This window comes from Salmo trutta, chromosome 3 (assembly GCF_901001165.1).
Source record: "Salmo trutta chromosome 3, fSalTru1.1, whole genome shotgun sequence".
NCBI lineage: Eukaryota > Metazoa > Chordata > Actinopteri > Salmoniformes > Salmonidae > Salmo > Salmo trutta.
In genome coordinates this window covers 72,689,391-72,712,013 of record NC_042959.1, presented here as the reverse complement: position 1 = coordinate 72,712,013, position 22,623 = coordinate 72,689,391, and the positions used below count along the sequence as shown (strand labels likewise).

General features: G+C 39.7%; 1 protein-coding gene across 9 annotated transcripts; it reads right to left on the bottom strand.

Moving 5' to 3' along the window:
* Nucleotides 1-14: 14 nt before the first annotated feature.
* LOC115187830 (glutathione S-transferase kappa 1) lies at nt 15-22,331 on the bottom strand. 9 transcript variants are annotated; one of them, XM_029746875.1, is made up of 26 exons: nt 22,199-22,331; nt 22,015-22,047; nt 21,756-21,849; nt 21,392-21,427; nt 21,231-21,278; nt 20,773-20,969; nt 20,553-20,650; nt 20,377-20,455; nt 20,208-20,261; nt 19,931-20,014; nt 19,738-19,838; nt 19,433-19,562; nt 19,208-19,330; nt 18,974-19,045; nt 18,802-18,888; nt 18,392-18,547; nt 18,216-18,302; nt 18,081-18,106; nt 3,434-3,458; nt 2,982-3,053; nt 2,610-2,691; nt 2,314-2,442; nt 1,679-1,824; nt 1,262-1,378; nt 996-1,089; nt 15-118 (listed from the first exon to the last, which is right to left on the bottom strand). In XM_029746875.1, the coding sequence occupies exons 6-26, from the start codon at nt 20,821-20,823 to the stop codon at nt 75-77; spliced, it is 1,857 nt and encodes a 618-aa protein (XP_029602735.1). In that variant the 5' UTR covers nt 20,824-20,969; nt 21,231-21,278; nt 21,392-21,427; nt 21,756-21,849; nt 22,015-22,047; nt 22,199-22,331; the 3' UTR covers nt 15-74. The 9 variants fall into 9 exon arrangements, with proteins under 9 accessions (XP_029602735.1, XP_029602741.1, XP_029602742.1 ...); XM_029746881.1 differs by having other exon boundaries at nt 20,773-20,963; XM_029746882.1 differs by having other exon boundaries at nt 21,231-21,273.
* Between the last annotated feature and the right edge of the window lie 292 nt (nt 22,332-22,623).

Here is a 22,623-nt window from a genome sequence, read left to right as displayed (position 1 = left end):
AAGACCATTTCAAATCATATCTATAGTATTTATTAATCTTAAAGAATTCCATACATGACAGTCCCAGTTTCAAGTCACAGTTTGGAAGCAGCAGGCTGGGGTCCCATCCACTTCTCTCCTAGAAGACAGAAGGATATGATTGGATAAGGTCTGCACTGAGGTGAATCTTGATGGGCTCAAAGAGATGATAGTAATGATATAGGAACCAAAATTCAAAACAATAGAATCTACCATATTTAGCAACCAGGACGCAATAATGATAACTGTCTTGAGTTGTGTGATTACATAGCTTTTGATAGATTTATCTATCAAAAGATTTGTGGGGTGCATGACATAATGTGTACAATGACATGTGACGTATTACAATAAGATGTACAGTATTGATTGCAGTCCCGTGTAGAGCAGTTGGTAGAGCATGGCGACAGGGTTGTGGGTTCCATTCCCACGGGGACCAGCTCAAAAAAATTAAAATGTATGCACTCGCTCTGGATAAGAGCGTCTGCTAAATGACGTAAAAAGCCAAATTGCTGTAAGTATATAGCCTACAGTAATTGCTATCTTAAAGGTTAACTTTGGACATAAAACGGTCGAACTCCGCCCCTTTCTCAATTTGGGGTGTGACTTTGGTGGTTCGTCGATGTGTCATTCTGGTCATGCGCGCCCTGCGACCGACGTAGCTAGTTCGTTAGCTAAGCTAGCCACTGTAGCTAGCCAGTAACTCCTCCAGTATGTGTTGACGTAATATCACAGGATTCGTTTTTGGACAGAAGCTATAGAGATCGGTAAGAAATGGCACTTCTGTAGCCAAATATTGAATTCATTCAAATTGTATTTGTTTTTAAGCATTACATGCCCTGGTATAATGGTTCATTGATAAGTCATATTGGTTAAAGTCAATTCTATAATATGCCATTTGTGAATATTCTGATGCATCCAAAGTGGGAGTTTATGCAGGAACATGACATCTTATGACGCCAGAGGAAGTGTGGGCTCACCTATGCAGTGGGCAATGAGCTCAAACCGGTCAGAGCCAAAGAACACCTCCGCCTTTCCATTCACATGGCACACAGCCAGAGGAAAACCAAAGGCCTGAGAGAGAGAGAACAGAGACAAGGTGAGATAGCAAAAGTAGTGACTGCACTCATACTAGTGAATGTACTGATACTGATGTCCACTCCCACACTGATGGCTGCTATTGTCATTAACAGCCATCTAAATGTATGGGGTGGGGTTGGTTGGGAGAGAAAGAGGAGACACTGACCCTATGGTCCAGTGCTTCCTGGGTGGATCTTTTCAGCTTGTCTTTGATTTCCTTAGAGGTGGACAGTTTCAGCAGCTCTTCCACCTCACTGGCTGAGAGCCCCGCCTTCATGGCTGCCTGGAAAAAAACATGAATCACATTAAAAACAAACAACCTGCAATGTTCAAATCCATGACGCCACTATCTATCCAGACCCAATCTCAAAATGCTCTTGGAGGATTATGCCCTCCAGCACTCAAGGATTGTGATCTTGAGTGCAATTGCATTAGTGTTGGGAGATAACACTTATTTAACACTTTAAAAAAAAAGCACATTTTTCAGATATTATGTGAACGGCACATGTGAATAACACTAGACAGATGATGAATGGAGAGAAGCCTTGAATTGAAGCTACAGCGACTGAGTACATCCTGGTACCTCAGAGAGTGATGCAGGCTGGGTAATGTCTTTGTCTTGGCTCCAGATCCTCAGCCACAGCTCCCGGGACACCTGCTCTACCTGCTTATCTCCTCCCACCTCCCTCTCCTGTACCGCCGCCACAAAGCGCATGGCAGACAGCGAGCCTGGGACAGACAAATACATGGTTAGAAAAGAAAAATGTGGTGACTGAGGTCAGCAAGGAGTTTATTTTGCTTGACAGCGAGACACAAAAAGGATAAGAGACCATACAGAGCAGTGTATTAGGTTCAGAAGAATAAAGCTCATTGATAATATAGAACAGGCATGTTGACAGCACAGACATTTTTCTCCTTGAGTGTCCCCAACAAACAGCAGTACTCAATGGAATGTTACAGGGAGAGTTACCTGGAATGTTACCTGTCAGCACCAGCTACCAAATCTTGGCCTACTGCATTGAGCCCTAAACCAGTTAAAGATGCTGTTCGATCGATATTAGGAAACCTTCATTGAGCTTTAAGATACATTCTATATAAGAAACAGTACTGGCATATTAATGCTGTTCCCACCCATGTGTATCCTGAATATATATCCAATAGCGTTGTCATAAGCTTGGCAAAATAGGCTACTGGCATATTTACATAAAGGAGATGCACCTTTTTCAAACATGGCCTCAAAGGGGTCAGCAGGGGGACTGATGGGGACCTGGAAGTACTGGGCTAGACGGTGCAGGTCTGTGGTCATATACAGGAACTTGTTTGGGACCAGACCTGGGGGCTTATTACCTGGAATACAGGATAAAAGTACAATCAGACTTTACATCACAATACAGATGACTCATCATAATGACTTTTTAAATGGCTGACTGACAACATGTGCAATGTAAACATAACAATCCATCCATAGCCTATTGTGAAGCCTGGTTTGTGTAATGTTGATCTTAGCTACTTACCTGACCCTTGCATGATGCCACCCAAGAATGCAGGACGTAGTTTAAGGTCAATGTTCCACACATTTCTGTAACGGCACATGACCTAAAGATCCGATACATGCATGCACAATGATTAGTCAAGCATATAACTCTACCTCTGACATTTAAAAATGTACAATCTAAAGCAGGGCTACCCATCCCTCTTCCTGGAGATCTACTGTCCTGTAGGTTTTCAGTCCAACCCTAATTTAGCATACCGATTCAGCCATTTAAGATCTTGTTGAGCAGCTAATTAGTAGAATAAGGTGTGTTAAATTAGGGTTGGACTGAAAACCAACAGGATGGTAGATCTCCAGGAAGAGGGTTGGGCAGCCCTGATCTAAAGACACTAACCTCAAAGCCAAGCCATGAGTAGGGAGAGACCACGTCATAAAACAGTTCAATCACTTTCCTAGAACTTTCCATCTGAAGGATATTTTTTTTTGTATTATTGCAACAATAATAACAATATTAGACATCAATACAGGGACATTCTTGTGAATACAATGAAATAATAGAACACCAGGCGAACACCCCCCCGAAAAAAAGATTAATTCAGGACATCATTAATCATTAATGTGTGGATACAGTTAGCTAGTTGTAACATCCGTGTAACATTGACATTGCACTGCAAGTAAAAACGTTCCTGTAGCCAAACGATTTATCTAGTTGTAACATCCGTGTAGCGTTGTCATTGCACTGCAAGTAAAAACGTTTCTGTAGCCACAAACACTTAGTTATAACGTTATTTTGTGGGGTAAATTAAAACGTATATCTTACGTCATTGTAAATTATGTGCACGTTACCTTTGACCACCAGCTAGATGTCCGTCTGTCAAAGAAAAAACTGTGTCAAAGTTCAACCATTGAAAACAATCAAACGCACTTTGAACTCTGAATGTTTTCAAGTTTAGAAATGTGCACATATGCACCAAGGGATCATTCAAATTACCCGTGCAAAAGTCAAACAAGCTGTTAACATAGTTCTTTCGTTTTGTATTTCAAGCATACATGTAAACTACCAATAAGCACACTAAACTGGGGCCGCTTTAAATAACGCGGATAGAATTAGGTGCAGTCTATCGCGCAGTGCTTCTGGGTCATTGGTAGATGGGATATATTGTGTTAAAATACATTTAAAGTAGTTTTACTTTCATAGCTAATCCTATAATCCTTTGCCTAACCTTAAACTAATTATCATAACCTGTTACGTTAATTATAATAACCTGCTACGAAAAGTAAATTATAGTCAATTGTGACATATACTGTACTCCTTCTAGTCAAAACCGTGTTTGTTTACTTTATACATTCTTCTTCTTCAAATTTTATTGGCGAATCGCAACCAACTGATATGTGCATACACTGCCACCTACTGCCCTGGAGTGTGATGCCGGTCACGACCTACAGTACCTGTACCACTAGACATTCTTCTACCGCTCTGCTCGTTTTGATACAAAAACACTGACCTAATAATAGTTTGCAGCCATCCACAAAAAATATAAAGCTCAACATGTAAAGTGCTGGTCCCATGTTTCATGAGCTGAAATAAAAGATCGCAGAAATGTTTCAAACAAAAAAAGCTTATTTCTCTAAACTGTTGTGCACAAATTTGTTTAGATCTGTGTTAGTGAGCATTTTATCCTTTGTCAAGATAATCCATCCACTTATCGCAGTTGCTAGCTATGCCAGTAGAGATCCTGGTTCGACTCCAGGCTCTGTCGCAGCCGTCTGCGACTGGGAGACCCATGGGGCGGCGCACAATTGGCCCAGCATCATCCGGGTTAGGGGAGCGTTTGGCCGGCTGGGATGTACTTGTCCCATCGCGCTCTAGCGACCTCTGTGGCGGGGCGGGCGCATGCACGCTGACACGGTCGCCGGGTGCACGGTGTTTCCTCCGACACATTGGTGTGGCTGGCTCTGGGTTAAGCGGTCATTGTGTCAAGAAGCACTGCAACTTGGTTGGGTCGTGTTTTGGAGGACGCATGGCTCTCGACCTTTGCCTCTCACAGGAGTTGCAATGATGCGACAAGACTGGAACTATCAATTGGATACCACGAAATTGGGGAGAAGACAGTATTTCTGTCTGAAAAACTCATTCTGATTGACTGGGCCTGGCTCCCAAGTGGGTGGGCCTATGCCCTCCCAAGCCCACCCATGGCTGCTGAATATTGATCATCTAGTAGTCATAAACCACCTGAATATTGATCTTTAACTAGAAGTCATAAACCACCTGAGAATTGATCATCTAGTAGTCATAAACCACCTGAATATTGATCATCTAGTAGTCATAAACCACCTGAGTATTGATCATCTAGAAGTCATAAACCACCTGAATATTGATCATCTAGTAGTCATAAACCACCTGAGTATTGATCATCTAGTAGTCATAAACCACCTGAGTATTGATCATCTAGTAGTCATAAACCACCTGAATATTGATCATCTAGTAGTCATAAACCACCTGAATATTGATCATCTAGTAGTCATAAACCACCTGAATATTGATCTTCAACTAGAAGTCATAAACCACCTGAGTATTGATCATCTAGTAGTCATAAACCACCTGAATATTGATCATCTAGTAGTCATAAACCACCTGAATATTGATCTTCAACTAGAAGTCATAAACCACCTGAGTATTGATCATCTAGTAGTCATAAACCACCTGAATATTGATCATCTAGTAGTCATAAACCACCTGAATATTGATCATCTAGTAGTCATAAACCACCTGAATATTGATCTTCAACTAGTAGTCATAAACCACCTGAATATTGATCTTCAACTAGTAGACATAAACCACCTGAATATTGATCTTCAACTAGTAGTCATAAACCAACTGAATATTGATCTTCATCTAGTAGTCATAAATCACCTGAATATTGATCTTCAACTAGTAGTCATAAACCACCTGAATATTGATCTACAACTAGTAGTCATAAACCACCTGAATATTGATCTTCATCTAGTAGTCATAAACCACCTAAATATTGATCTTCATCTAGTAGTCATAAACCACCTGAATATTGATCATCTAGTAGTCATAAATCACCTGAATATTGATCTACAACGAGCAGTCATAAACCACCTGAATATTGATCATCTAGTAGTCATAAACCACCTGAATATTGATCTTCAACTAGTAGTCATAAACCACCTGAATATTGATCTTCATCTAGTAGTCATAAACCACCTGAATATTGATCTACAACTAGTAGTCATAAACCACCTGAATATTGATCTTCAACTAGTAGTCATAAACCACCTGAATATTGATCTTCAACTAGTAGTCATAAACCACCTGAATATTGATCTTCATCTAGTAGTCATAAACCACCTGAATATTGATCTTCAACTAGTAGTCATAAACCACCTGAATATTGATCTTCATCTAGTAGTCATAAACCACCTGAATATTGATCATCTAGCAGTCATAAACCACCTGAATATTGATCTACATCTAGTAGTCATAAACCACCTGAATATTGATCTTCATCTAGTAGACATAAACCACCTGAATATTGATCTTCAACTAGTAGTCATAAACCACCTGAATATTGATCTTCAACTAGTAGTCATAAACCACCTGAATATTGATCTTCATCTAGTAGTCATAAACCACCTAAATATTGATCTTCATCTAGTAGTCATAAACCACCTGAATATTGATCATCTAGTAGTCATAAATCACCTGAATATTGATCTACAACGAGCAGTCATAAACCACCTGAATATTGATCATCTAGTAGTCATAAACCACCTGAATATTGATCTTCAACTAGTAGTCATAAACCACCTGAATATTGATCTTCATCTAGTAGTCATAAACCACCTGAATATTGATCTACAACTAGTAGTCATAAACCACCTGAATATTGATCTTCAACTAGTAGTCATAAACCACCTGAATATTGATCTTCAACTAGTAGTCATAAACCACCTGAATATTGATCTTCATCTAGTAGTCATAAACCACCTGAATATTGATCTTCAACTAGTAGTCATAAACCACCTGAATATTGATCTTCATCTAGTAGTCATAAACCACCTGAATATTGATCATCTAGCAGTCATAAACCACCTGAATATTGATCTACATCTAGTAGTCATAAACCACCTGAATATTGATCTTCATCTAGTAGACATAAACCACCTGAATATTGATCTACAACTAGTAGTCATAAACCACCTGAATATTGATCTTCAACTAGTAGTCATAAACCACCTGAATATTGATCTTCAACTAGTAGTCATAAACCACCTGAATATTGATCTTCATCTAGTAGTCATAAACCACCTGAGTATTGATCTACAACTAGTAGTCATAAACCACCTGAATATTGATCTTCAACTAGTAGTCATAAACCACCTGAATATTGATCTTCAACTAGTAGTCATAAACCACCTGAATATTGATCTTCATCTAGTAGTCATAAACCACCTGAATATTGATCTTCAACTAGTAGTCATAAACCACCTGAATATTGATCTTCATCTAGAAGTCATAAACCACCTGAATATTGATCATCTAGCAGTCATAAACCACCTGAATATTGATCTTCATCTAGTAGACATAAACCACCTGAATATTGATCTTCAACTAGTAGTCATAAACCACCTGAATATTGATCTTCAACTAGTAGTCATAAACCACCTGAATATTGATCTACAACTAGTAGACATAAACCACCTGAATATTGATCTTCAACTAGTAGTCATAAACCACCTGAATATTGATCTTCAACTAGAAGTCATAAACCACCTGAATATTGATCATCTTGTAGTCATAAACCACCTGAATATTGATCTTCATCTAGTAGTCATAAACCACCTGAATATTGATCTACAACTAGTAGTCATAAACCACCTGAATATTGATCTTCATCTAGTAGTCATAAACCACCTGAGTATTGATCATCTAGTAGTCATAAACCACCTGAATATTGATCATCTAGTAGTCATAAACCACCTGAGTATTGATCATCTAGAAGTCATAAACCACCTGAATATTGATCATCTAGTAGTCATAAACCACCTGAATATTGATCTTCAACTAGTAGTCATAAACCACCTGAATATTGATCTTCATCTAGTAGTCATAAACCACCTGAATATTGATCTTCAACTAGTAGTCATAAACCACCTGAATATTGATCTTCATCTAGTAGTCATAAACCACCTGAATATTGATCATCTAGCAGTCATAAACCACCTGAATATTGATCTACATCTAGTAGTCATAAACCAACTGAATATTGATCTTCATCTAGTAGACATAAACCACCTGAATATTGATCTTCAACTAGTAGTCATAAACCACCTGAATATTGATCTTCAACTAGTAGTCATAAACCACCTGAATATTGATTTTCATCTAGTAGTCATAAACCACCTGAATATTGATCTTCATCTAGTAGTCATAAACCACCTGAATATTGATCATCTAGTAGTCATAAATCACCTGAATATTGATCTACAACGAGCAGTCATAAACCACCTGAATATTGATCATCTAGTAGTCATAAACCACCTGAATATTGATCTTCAACTAGTAGTCATAAACCACCTGAATATTGATCTTCATCTAGTAGTCATAAACCACCTGAATATTGATCTACAACTAGTAGTCATAAACCACCTGAATATTGATCTTCAACTAGTAGTCATAAACCACCTGAATATTGATCTTCAACTAGTAGTCATAAACCACCTGAATATTGATCTTCATCTAGTAGTCATAAACCACCTGAATATTGATCTTCAACTAGTAGTCATAAACCACCTGAATATTGATCTTCATCTAGTAGTCATAAACCACCTGAATATTGATCATCTAGCAGTCATAAACCACCTGAATATTGATCTACATCTAGTAGTCATAAACCACCTGAATATTGATCTTCATCTAGTAGACATAAACCACCTGAATATTGATCTTCAACTAGTAGTCATAAACCACCTGAATATTGATCTTCAACTAGTAGTCATAAACCACCTGAATATTGATCTACAACTAGTAGACATAAACCACCTGAATATTGATCTTCAACTAGTAGTCATAAACCACCTGAATATTGATCTTCAACTAGAAGTCATAAACCACCTGAATATTGATCATCTTGTAGTCATAAACCACCTGAATATTGATCTTCATCTAGTAGTCATAAACCACCTGAATATTGATCTACAACTAGTAGTCATAAACCACCTGAATATTGATCTTCATCTAGTAGTCATAAACCACCTGAGTATTGATCATCTAGTAGTCATAAACCACCTGAATATTGATCATCTAGTAGTCATAAACCACCTGAGTATTGATCATCTAGAAGTCATAAACCACCTGAATATTGATCTTCATCTAGTAGTCATAAACCACCTGAATATTGATCTACAACTAGTAGTCATAAACCACCTGAATATTGATCTTCAACTAGTAGTCATAAACCACCTGAATATTGATCTTCAACTAGTAGTCATAAACCACCTGAATATTGATCTTCATCTAGTAGTCATAAACCACCTGAATATTGATCTTCAACTAGTAGTCATAAACCACCTGAATATTGATCTTCATCTAGTAGTCATAAACCACCTGAATATTGATCATCTAGCAGTCATAAACCACCTGAATATTGATCTTCATCTAGTAGACATAAACCACCTGAATATTGATCTTCAACTAGTAGTCATAAACCACCTGAATATTGATCTTCAACTAGTAGTCATAAACCACCTGAATATTGATCTACAACTAGTAGACATAAACCACCTGAATATTGATCTTCAACTAGTAGTCATAAACCACCTGAATATTGATCTTCAACTAGAAGTCATAAACCACCTGAATATTGATCATCTTGTAGTCATAAACCACCTGAATATTGATCTTCATCTAGTAGTCATAAACCACCTGAATATTGATCTACAACTAGTAGTCATAAACCACCTGAATATTGATCTTCATCTAGTAGTCATAAACCACCTGAGTATTGATCATCTAGTAGTCATAAACCACCTGAATATTGATCATCTAGTAGTCATAAACCACCTGAGTATTGATCATCTAGAAGTCATAAACCACCTGAATATTGATCATCTAGTAGTCATAAACCACCTGAATATTGATCTTCAACTAGTAGTCATAAACCACCTGAATATTGATCTACAACTAGTAGTCATAAACCACCTGAATATTGATCTTCATCTAGTAGTCATAAACCACCTGAATATTGATCTTCAACTAGTAGTCATAAACCACCTGAATATTGATCTACAACTAGTAGACATAAACCAACTGAATATTGATCATCTAGTAGTCATAAACCACCTGAATATTGATCCTCTAGTAGTCATAAACCACCTGAATATTGATCTTCATCTAGTAGTCATAAACCACCTGAATATTGATCTTCAACTAGTAGTCATAAACCACCTGAATATTGATCTTCATCTAGTAGTCATAAACCACCTGAATATTGATCTACAACTAGTAGACATAAACCCCCTGAATATTGAGCTTCATTCGATTTTTCTTGAAGGTTGGGTCATCTTCAAAAATGCAGGTCATCTTCAAAAATGCAGTACAAGAACATTTTCAAACACCCAGCACTTGGTGAACATAGATCTGGGTGGCCAACCCTCCTGGAGAGGATTTTCTTCCATCCCTATTTTAAAGAGATAGATTCCAAATGACAAAATATAAAAGGTTTGTGTCCTTACCTTCAAAGTAGTCTATGGACAAGCAGACTCCAATCTCTGATTTGGTTACCCACTGCCATCAACCATTAATAGTAACATTTCCTGTGCAGAGCCTTGTTGTAGTGCTAACACTTCCTGGCACATGTTTCATACAACTTTCCACCTGAGAACAGGGATCAATCCCGGCTTACAACCTTCCCACTGTTTATAACACTTGCCTGTCTCCCTTTCTCATTTCATTACTGTCTGAATAAAGTGTCAAACCACCTAAAAAAAAACTTTAAAAACATTTTAGCATACTTTACATATCATACTCCAAAGTAACAAAGTAGTAAAGTTGGAACCACTAAGACTCTTCCAAGAGCTGGCCGCCTGGCCAAACTGAGCAATCAGTGGAGAAGGGCTTTGGTCATGGAGATGACCAAGAACCCGATGGCCACTCTGACAGACCTCCAGAGTTCCTCTGTGGAGATGGGAGAACCTTCCAGAAGGACAACCATCTCTGCAGCACTCCACCAATCAGGCCTTTGTGGTAGAGTGGCCAGATAGAAGCTACTCCTCAGTAAAAACCACATGACAGCCCACTTGGAGTTTGCCAAAAGGCACATAAAGGATTCTCAGACCATGAAGAAACAAGATTCTCTGGTCTGATGAAACCAAGATTGAACCATTTGGCCTGAATGCCAAGCGTCACATCTGGAGGAAACCTGGCACACTCCCTACGGTGAAGCATGGTGGTGCCAGCATCATGCTGTGGGGATGTTTTTTAGGGGCAGGTACGAGGAGACTAGTCAGGATCGAGGGAAAGATGAACGGAGCAAAGTACAGAGAGATCCTTGATGAAAACCTGCTCCAGAGCGCTCAGGACTTAAGACTGGGGTGAAAGTACACCTTCCAACAGGACAACAACCCTAAGCACACAGCCAAGACAATGCGGGAGTGGCTTCGGGACAAGTCTCTGAATGTCTTTGAGTTGCCCAGCCAGAGCCAGGACTTGAACCCAATCGAACATCTCTGAAGAGACCCGAAAATAGCTGTGCAGCGAAGCTGTCCATCCAACCTGACAGAACTTGAGAGGATCTACAGAGAAGAATGGGAGAAACTCCCCAAATACAGGTGCACCAAGCTTGTAGCGTCATACCCAAGAAGACTTGAGGCTGTACATACATACCAGAAGCCATGGATTACAGGCAACATCCGCACTGAGCTAAAGGCTAGAGCCGCCGCTTTCAAGGAGCGGGATTCTAACCCAGAAGCTTATAAGAAATCCCGCTATGCCCTCCGACAAACCATCAAACAAGCAAAGCATCAATACAGGACTAAGATCGAATCGTACTTCACAGGCTCTGATGCTCGTAGGATGTGGCAGGGCTTGCAAACCACAACCAAAGTTGTGTCTCATTATGGTAAGTGGTGAAATAAGTACAGCCAGTTACAACTGTAATGGCTTAGCAGATAATAAGAAAAGACGATCAGTATTTACCTGGCTAAAAGAGAAGGAATATAATATCTATTATTTACAGGAAACTCATTCAACAATTTTAGATTAAGTTTTTTGGAAAAGGGACTGGGGGGGAAATATATTTCTCCCATGGGCAAAGAAATTCAAAAGGGGTGATGGTTTTAATTAACAGTAATTTTGATCCAAATGTGCAAATTGTCCAAACAGATCATCAAGGTAGATGGATTATTTTAAATATGTTATTGGACAATAAACAGATATGGCTTATTAACCTATAGGGTCCAAATAATGATGATCCAAGCTTCTTTGAAAATACATATAAGAATTGATCAACTCTACAAGCAACACTAGACTCTATTATTACCGTGGGAGATTTTAATATGCTCTTAAATACCTCTCTGGACCGGAAAGGAAATCACACTATAAACTATCACCCTCAGGCACTTAAGGAAATCATGAATGTCATGGATATATTGGAATTAGTGGATATATGGAGACTTAAATACCCTGACCTAGTGAGATATATATGGCGGAGGCTTAATCAAGCTAGTCGTCTTGACTACTTTCTTATGCCATTCTCTCTGGCACCAAAAGTTTAAAAAGTGTTGATAGGGGACAGAATGCAGTCAGATCATCACATAATTGACATATATATTACTCTTACAGAATTTCCACGTGGCCAAGGATATTGGAAATGTAATTAAAGCCTACTAGATGATAAATTGTTTAGAACTAGGACAGAAGAATTTATAACTGACTTTTTCCGACTTAACATAGGTACAGCAGATCACCTTATTGTATGGGACACTTTTAAAATGTGCCTTTAGAGGCCATGCAATTCAGTATTCATCTATAAAACAAAAGCAATTTAGATCAAAAGAGTCCATATTAACAGGAGGAAATTAAAGGACTAACAGTACAGTTAGATAGCAATAAAAACTGTACCATAGAGGCACAGAATAAGTTAGAGGAAAAACAAAAAGAAATGGAGGAACTTATTCAAGAAAGATCCAGTGTAATATATTATAAAACTAAAGCGAACTGGATGGAATATAGGGAAATTGCACCAAATTCATTTTCAATCTTCAATATAGAAATGCTACCCAAAAACATGTATTGAAACTTGTTACAAATGATGGAGTCACGGATGATTCACCGAATGATATTTTGAAAGAGGAAGTAAAGTACTTTAAGAATATGTTTTCATTTCAGTCTCCTCCATCTCCACTAACTGAAACTGATTATATGGATTTTTTCCCTAATAATGTAAAATTAACATCTGTACAGAAAGACTCATGTGAAGGCCAAATTACAGAGGAGGAACTTCTGGATGCAATTAAAGCCTTTAAGGCTGGGAAAACTCCAGGGCTGGATGGCATACCAGTGGAAGTATACAAAACTTTTTTGATATACTCAGAGGACTATTATTAGCATGTTTTAACCACTCCTTTATAAATAGTAGATTATCAGACACGCAACAAGAAGGTCTGATATCATTATTACTGAAACAGGACCCAAGTGGTATATATAAAGATCCAGTCCATTTAAAAAATTGGAGACCTCTTACACTTCAGTGTTGAGATGCAAAAATCCTAGCAAAATGGTTGGCGCATAGAATTAAAAAAGTATTGTCAGATATTATTCATCCTAATCAGACAGGTTTTTTACATGGACGATACATTGGAGATAATATAAGACAAGTACTGGTAACAATAGAATACTATGAAATATTGGGGACACCAGGCCTGGTTTTCATAGCTGATTTTGAAAAGGCTTTTGATAAAGTAAGACTGGAGTTTATATATAAATGCCTCGAATATTTCAATTTTGGGGAATCTCTTATAAAATGGGTTAAAGTTATGTATAGTAACCCTAGGTGTAAAATAGTAAATAATGGCTACATCTCAGAAAGTTTTAAATTTTCTAGAGGAGTAAAACAAGGTTGTCCACTATTGGCATATCTATTTATTATTGCCATCAAAATGTTAGCTGTTAAAATTAGATCAAACAATAATATTTAGGGATTAGAAATCCGTGGCTTAAAAACTAAGGTGTTATTGTACGCTGATGATTCATGTTTTCTTTTAAAACCACAATTAGAATCTCTCCACAGCCTGATAGAGGATCTAGATACTTTTGCTATCCTCTCTGGATTAAAACCAAATTATGATAAGTGTATAACTATATTATGTATTGGATCACTAAAAAATGAAAATTTTACATTACCGTGTAGTTTACCAATTAAATGGTCTGACAGAGATGTGGACATACTCGGTATACAAATCCCAAAAGAAATGATCTCACTCCATTACATTTTTATAGAAAGTTAGCAAAAATAGATAAGATCTTGTTACCATGGAAAGGAAAATACCTGTCTATTTGTGGGAAAATCACCCTGATTAACTCTTTAGTCATATCACAGTTTACCTATTTGCTTATGATTTTGCCTACAACTAGTGACCTGCTTTTTAAATTATTTGAACAAAATCTTATTTGGAATGGCAAGCCAGACAAAATTAAAAGGGCCTATTTATATAACGAATATGAATTCGGAGGGCAGAAATGATTAAATAGTAAAGCATTAGACCCTCACTAAAGGCATCAGTCATACAAAAGTTATACTTAAATCCAAACTGGTTCTTTAGTAAATTGGTAGGAATGTCTCATCCTATGTTCAAGAATGGCCTTTTCCCCTTTATTCAGATTACACCTCCTCACTTTCGGTTGTTTGAAAAGGAAAAAATCTCCAAAATATCGTTATTTTTTAAACAAGCCTTATAAAGTTGGTTGCAATTTCAGTTTAATCCACCTGAAAAGACAGAACAAATAATAGAACAAATATTGTGGTTAGACTCAAATATACTAATTGATAAAAAAACAAACATATTTTTCGAAGAAATGTTTAAAAGAGGTATAATTTTTGTGGATGATATTATAAATAGGACTGGTGTAGTGATGTCACACATGCAGCTAACACAGACACATGGAAATGTCTGCTCTACCCAAAATTACAACCAACTTATTGCAGCATTACCACAAAAATGGAAGAGGCAAGTAGAAGGGGGAAAAAGTAAGGAACTTGTATGTCGGCCCTGTATTAAAGAACATAAATGGTTAAAGAAAAGTGTGATAAATAAAAACATATACCAATTTCATTTAAGGACCAAAAAACTGACAGCTGTGTCATATAAATTGCAAAATAGTTGGGAAAAGATTTTCTATGTACCCATTCCACGGCACATGGTTTATGAATTGATACGCAAAACAATGCCGGATTCAAAACTTCAAATTTTTATATTTAAATTACCAAAGGTCTTTCTGTGATGAGGCAGAGTCATAAGACCATTTATTTTGGTATTGTCCATATGTAGCTCGTTTTTGGTCATAGGTCCAGGAATGGCTGAAGAATTGCAACATTTGCCTAGAACTAATGCTGCAGATAGCAATACTGGGTGATTTGAAAAGCCATAGTCAATTAATCAATAATATAATAATTATTTTAGCAAAAATGTTTATTTTTAATTTACAATCTGTAGAAGCTAAGAGAATAGAAAGGTTCAGTACTTTTGTCAAGCATCACAGCACAGTTGAAAAATATATGGCAAAAATAAATCCAAAATGGTTGATGTTGAGAGATAGATGGGAGGGGTTGAATGGAGCTGAAGGGTGGGACTAATAACAAGATAACCAATGGAAAACATACGGGGTCTGTAAAATGTATATAGGTCCAGAAATTTTCTGAAATAGCACAGTTACAAATAGAAATCAAACTGGATGGACATCAGAAATAGAGAAAGGACTAAAAACAAACAAAATATATCTATTGTAAAATAGATTGTGTCTGTAAAATGTGTATAATATGTATAAACTGAAGGTAGAAGCCTACATGTTATTGTTTATTAGTTTATTCCAATTGGGGGAAGGGTGGTAGGGTTTGCGGGGAATAATAAAGGAATATTCTAAAAAAAAGTATGTATATGTATATATGTATATGGATATATATATATATACCCCCAAAATATATGGGGGATTGGAAATGATGCAGACAATTACATTGATGGAAGCAACCATCTCTCCGCAATATTAAGCTGATCCACCCCTTAGAAATAAATAAATGTAATTAAATTAAAAAAGTGTCTTCACTGACATTTTCAACCTCTCCCTGTCCAAGTCTGTAATACCAACATATTTTAAGCAGACCACCATAGTGCCTGTGCCCAAGAACACCAAGGTAACCTGCCTAAATGACTACCAACTCGTAGCACTCACGTCTGCAGCAATGAAGTGCTTTGAAAGGCTGGTCATGGCTCACATCAACACCATCATCCCAAAAACCCTAAACCCACTGCAATTTACATACCGCACCAACAGATCCACAGATGATGCAATCTCTATTGCACTCCACACTGCCCTTTCCCACCTGGACAAAATGAACACCTATGTGAGAATGCTATTCATTGACTACATCTCAGCGTTCAACACCATAGTGCCCTCAAAGCTCATCACTAAGCTAAGGACACTGGGACTAAACACCTCCCTCTGCAACTGGATCCTGGACTTCCTGACGGGCCGCCCCCAGGTGGTAAGTGTAGGTAACAAAACAACACATCCGCCACGCTGATCCTCGACACAGGGGCCCCTCGGGGGTGCGTGCTCAGTCCCCTCCTGTACTCCCTGTTCACTCATGACTGCACGGCCAATCACGACTCCAACACCATCATTAAGTTTGTCAATGACACAACAGTGGTAGGCCTGATCACCGACAACAAAGAGACAGCATGTAGGGAGGAGGTCAGAGCCTTGGCCGTGTGGTGCCAGGACAACAACCTCTCCCTCAATGTGATGAAGACAAAGGAGATGATTGTGGACTACAGGAAAAAGAGGACCGAGCATGCCTCCATTCTCATCGACGGGGCTGCAGTGGAACAGGTTGAGAGCTTCAAGTTCCTTTGTGTCCACATCACCAACAAACTAACATGGTCCAAGCACACCAAGACAGTCGTGAAGAGGGCATGACAAAAACTATTCCCCCTCAGGAGACTGAAAAGATTTGGCATGGGTCCTCAGATCCTCAAAAGGTTCTACAGCTGATCCATCGAGAGCATCCTGACTGGTTGCATCACTGCCTGGTATGGCAACTGCTCGGCCTCCGACCACAAGGCACTACAGAGGGTAGTGCTAACGGCCCAGTACATCACTGGAGCCAAGCTTCCAGCCATTCAGGACCTCTATACAAGGCGGTGTCACAGGAAGGCCCTAAAAATTGTCAATGACTCCAGCCACCCTAGCCATAGACTGTTCTCTCTGCTACCGCATGGTAAGCAGTGCAGGAGCACCAAGTCTAGGTCCAAGAGGCTTCTAAACAGCTTCTACCTCCAAGCCATAAGACTCCTGAACAGCTAATGAAATTGCTACCCAGACTATTTGCATTGCCCCCCCCCCCTCTTTTACACCACTGCTACTCTCTGTTATTATCATCTATGCATAGTCACTTTAATAACTCTACCTTCATGTTCATGTACATTACCTCAACTAACCGGTGCCCCGCACATTGACCCTGTACCCATGTATATAGTCTCGCTATTGTTATTTTACTGCTGCTCTTTAATTACTTGTTACTTTTATTTCTTATTCTTATCCGTATTTTTTTAAACTGCATTTGTTGGTTAGCGGCTCCTAAGTAAGTATTTCACTGTAAGGTCTACACCTGTTCGGCGCATGTGACTAATACAATTTGATTTGATTTGAAGGCAAAGTATTGAGTGAAGGGTTTGATATTTCAGTGTTATATTTGTTATAAAATTGCAAAAATGTCTAAAAACCTATTTTTGGGGTATTGTGTGTAGATTGATGAAGGAAAAAACTATTTCATCCATTTTAGAATAATCAATTTTAGAATAAGGCTGTAACGTAACAAAACGTGAAAACAAGGGGTCTGAATACTTTCCGAATGCACTGTACATACAAAGTATCCACTCGGTTATTACTAAAATATACACATAATTCTGTCTGTCTACGTATTATCCTGGGGACTGGAGTGGTCTTTGACCTCTGTGGAGCCCAGGTTGTCTGTGGGCGGAAAGCTGGGTTCAGGGGGCTTGTAGGCCAACTCACTGAAAGACAAAAAACAACATCTGTCTGTCTGTCTGTCTGTCTGTCTGTCTGTCTGTCTGTCTGTCTGTCTGTCTGTCTGTCTGTCTGTCTGTCTGTCTGTCTGTCTGTCTGTCCGTCTGTCTGTCCGTCCTCCGTCCGTCCGTCTGCCTGATTTGTCCGTTCTCTGTAGTGTCTTACCTCTCTCCATCTCTCTCTGTAGCAGCCTGGAGAGTTAGACACAAACCAACAGGGGGGGTCAGTATTTCCCACAAACATATCAATAACATATTCAGTGAAAAAAGAGAAAGTGCTTCCATCTTCAGTATGGGTTACCTTGGGCTTCTGTGGGAGCGGCACCCTGCCCATCTTTCTAGGTCCCCCAAGAGTGTCAAAAGAATTACTGCGCACCCTAATGGCTCTCTGCAACAAAGACAGGAAATATGGATGCCAAGTCCAAAACCCACCCTTTCCCCATACCGGAGTGAAAAGTCAAGGATTTCTGACCTCACCTTAAAGTTTTCGATGAACCCTCCACTCCCCTCAGTTACACCCCTCATCCCCTCAGAAGTCGAGAGGGTGGACACAGGCGAACCTCCGATCATGCACTGGGAGCGGGTGGACAGTTCCGCCTGCAGACCCTCCAGGAGGGACGAACGAGTGCGCAGCTTGAAAAGGTAGGATGAGAGGAGAGAGGGCGGCAGAGACGGAGGAGAGAAGGAGGCAGCATAGAGGAGTTAAGTAAGAAATAGGGAGCAGAAGAGAGGAATTAGAGAAGAGGAAAGACTTGTTTCTTTGGTTTCTGTTCCACATAAAAAGATACCAGATTTGCATCTAGAAAGTCTTAGGATGTGTGCATGTAATGCCTCAAGAATTACTGTATACATTTATAATGGTGTTAGTGTTGTTCTTCTGTGGTTACCTCCAGTCTACTGAACCTCTCAGCCTTATAACAGGAGATCTCTGCATTGATAAGCTTGGTCAGGAGGAACTCTCTCAACAGGGAGCTCTGGAAGATAGGCCAACAGAGACACACTGAGAATGCATCATGGTCTTTTACCATGTCACCAAGTTCAGATGTGAATTCTACTCACCTCTGTGAATATGGGAGGATCAGGGAGGGAGGGACCAAAGGGAGGTACATCCTCTCTGGCTGTGACTGACACCTGCAAACAGACCACTTTCAGGTTTGAAAAAGGCTTTCCATTCCAATAAAAATACCTACAGTGATAAGATCAATGTGTCTCTGCTTTTGTTTTATCTTCTTACCTGGAACACACCTCCTCCTCCTGCCTCCCCCCCCTCCCCCCCCCCACTCCCTTCCTCACCCTCATGACCACTAGGAAACAGTGCAGGAAGTGTGAGCCAATGACATCAGACAGAAAAGGGGTGTGGCCCTCCTGGTAAACAACAGCAACGATGTCGTTGCCTATGTGTCTCTTCCTCTGTAGCTGTAAGGAGTAATGAGCAGAGGGTAAGAGGGAGCCACTGGAGCTGGGTTGAAGTGATTGACCGTGGATGAGGATGATTTGGTGTCGTTATTCAGGCTACACCTGTTGTGTATCGCCCTCTGTGAAGGGCAGTTTGGTGGACACATGGAACATGATCTCTCTGCTGTGGAAGGAAGTGAAGACCGCATCACTTCCTGTCTGGCCGTGACACACATCCAAACCTCCTCGAAACCTGGAAGAGAGGGAGGGAGAGAGAGAATGGGGGAGAGAAAGAGGGAAGAGGCAGTCGGGGAGAGGGAGTGACAGTAAGCTGCTGGTATCTTCTTATTCATCTCTTCCTGTTACAATGTCATATTTCTGTAATTTCTCCATAAGGCCATGTCAAAATGTTGATTACTGTACATTACCCAGTGAACCCTTGAAGTGTGACTGTATCTCCCAAAATAGAGAGGAATTCTTGAAACTCTTCACTTTCCTCATTGTTACAGAGTATGTCCTCCTCTGTCAACTGTAAAAGATACAGAGAAAATATGAGAGGTACTGTAGACTAGCGCTACTATTTAATGCTTCCAAGCTTCTGCCTGCATTCCAGTTATTTACCTGTCCCTCTCTCTGATACAAGACACCAAACTTGAAATTCGGAGACACTCTGTGTTCATCAAATGCTGTTATAAGATCTGGTGCCTGAAAGACAGAGGGGAAGAGAGAAAGAAAGAAAGTAGCAAAGAGAGGGAGGGATAGAGAGAGATAAAGGTTAAGGAGAGGGCACACATTTGTATCAAAATTGTCTCAGTGTTTAGAGGTCATTTGAAGAGTACATTCTGTGTAACATGAAGGCCTAAAGCATTTGGGAATGTGTACAGTGAAAAATAAGTACCTTGAGGTAACTGACCACATCAAATCTGTGCACAGTCACACTGTCGCATAGCATCTGAAAAGGACATGGTCAGTTTGTTGTTTTTCAATGATGGTAAATGCTTTCAGTAAAAGTATAATAAAGGTTCATCTAAAATACACTTGTCTGTTGGAGAGACTAGTAATGGTACCTTGGCCAGCTCCACAGCAGATGGGATGTTTGGGAACAGAGACACAGAGAAGACCCCATGCATAGAGCATTCCCTCATTCTGGAAAGGAAAGACAGACGTAATAACTGTTGCTCATGGAATTCACCAGGGTGTTTCATTACATTAACTGAATCATTTCCATTCTTTCTGATACAACCTCAGTATTACTCTCAGCCTCTTCTCTTCTTCCTCCAAACAGACAGAGAGGAGGAGGGGTCCCAGGGTGGGGTCCACTGCTGTGAACGAGTGATGATACTGACATAGGAGAGAAAGTCACACAGCTCCTATGTATGTATTTCATCATCTTGGATCATAGTCCATCTCTACCGTCAAATGGAACAGAGAAAGAGTAGTCCTATGGGCGGTACTCTACTAACTCGTGAGCGGAAGAACTCCTGGTAGTATATGGCCTCGCTGTCTCTCTCCATGATGTCATAGGTCTCTGGGTCAAGTCCGTAATGAAAGGATGTCGGACTGGTCTCAGCAAACTTCTGTAGCGGGGGTCTATCCAGTAACCACCCAGCTTTGGAGGCAGGATCAGAGGAAGGTCACGACCTATCTTCAAAAGCTGAGACTTTCAAAAGGGTAAGATGATAATTAAAAAGTCTGGTGTATCCAATTAAATGTAGATCTAGCAGTATCCGTAGGATGATGATTTCATCTGCATACCTAATAATGAGTTTTATGTATGCTGGTATGAGTGTTACAACTATTGTGACGTCAGTGTTTTAAGGAACAAAAATGTCTGTATCGTTGATAATATTGAAAGGTCAAATGTCAACACACACACGTGTGCACACAGATCTTGACATTATATTTTAGGAGAAAGACTCACCCTCAAAGGCAGAGGGAATTCACAGCGCTGTTCATCTAGCCTGCTGCTCTGATGAAGGAGAGTGAAGGTAACAGTGACTGACTGATTGACTAACTGGAGAGAGAACTGTTGTACACACGGAGACTACACACAACAGAGAGGGAATGGTGCTGTTCACTCACCTGCAACTTCTCAATGATCTCAAACAGCTCTGTCACCTTACATGGAAAACACAGACAGACAGACAGACAGACAGACAGACAGACAGACAGACAGACAGACAGACAGACAGACAGACAGACAGACAGACAGACAGACAGACAGACAGACAGACAGACAGACAGACAGACAGACAGACAGACAGACAGACAGACAGACAGACAGACAGACAGAAAGGAGGTTCAGGGAGAAACAGGAAGAGAAAGAGAAACAGTTAGACAAACACAGATGCAGGGAAATGCAGGGAGACTAAATTAGTGATGATGTGATCAACAAATGCAAAAAGGATATGATGAAAGACACATTATCACAATTAAGTCCTTTTACCTTCTGGTTGTTGCCAGCAGAGAGTAACGGTTTGGTCTCGCTGGTAGGGGAGTCCAAAATATCCAGAATGCTGTGTTCTAAAGGTTCTGGTCTGCTACAACAGGTGGAATGACAGAGCATAGCAATGTAACCCATCACCTTTCCCATTCATCAACTGCAAGTGTATCAAGCTCTAAATCCAGTGTAAAATGACCAGCGAGAAATAAACTACATCTAATGTGGATAAAGGTAAATAAAGGTATTTTTAAGTTTTTCTCACCTAGTCTCATTTTCACATATGAACCTGTCCACACTGTGAATAGGGAAAGTGGTAACTCCTTAGGCAATGTGCCACATGACATTAAGGACTACTTCTATGAACAACTATTTCAAGATTTTATTCAGATTCTGACACTAGAACCAAAGCATTTTAATTTGTTCTCAATACTGTGGCTGTTACTCACCCTCCATATGCCCCAAAAGTGAAACTTCTCTTTCTGGAGAAGAACTTCTCATTTCTGCTGTCTCTGTCCATCGTTCTATGTGGGTGTTAGTGCTTGTGAGTGCCAGTGTGCTAGCTATAGTCAATCAGTGCTGCTTAGGGATGAACTAAATCACTCCCCCCTCTCTCTCTCTCTCTCTCTCTCTCTCTCTCCTCTCTGCCCCCTGCCTCTCACTCATTTAATCTCTCTACTTCCTTCCCTCTATCCTGCTGTCAGCCAGACTAGCAATATTAACCCCATCTTGGCCGCAGGGACAGGCACTGATGGATAACAAACCCCCATGGCCCTGCCCTGACATACAGTACATGTATGGACACAGAGACAGAGGAGTCGCTGGGTATCCATCACCATGCTCTCAGAAACACTGGTAGTGGTCTCACTGACTG

Coding starts and splice junctions, on each gene's coding strand:
- LOC115187830 (XM_029746875.1), bottom strand. CDS start 20,823: ATGGAGAGAGACAGCGAGGCCATATACTACCAGGAGTTCTTCCGCTCA. Junction 20,015..20,207: donor ATGTGGTCAGTTACCTCAAG/GTACTTATTTTT, acceptor TCTGTCTTTCAG/GCACCAGATCTTATAACAGC. Junction 18,548..18,801: donor AGAGGTTCAGTAGACTGGAG/GTAACCACAGAA, acceptor TACCTTTTCAAG/CTGCGCACTCGTTCGTCCCT.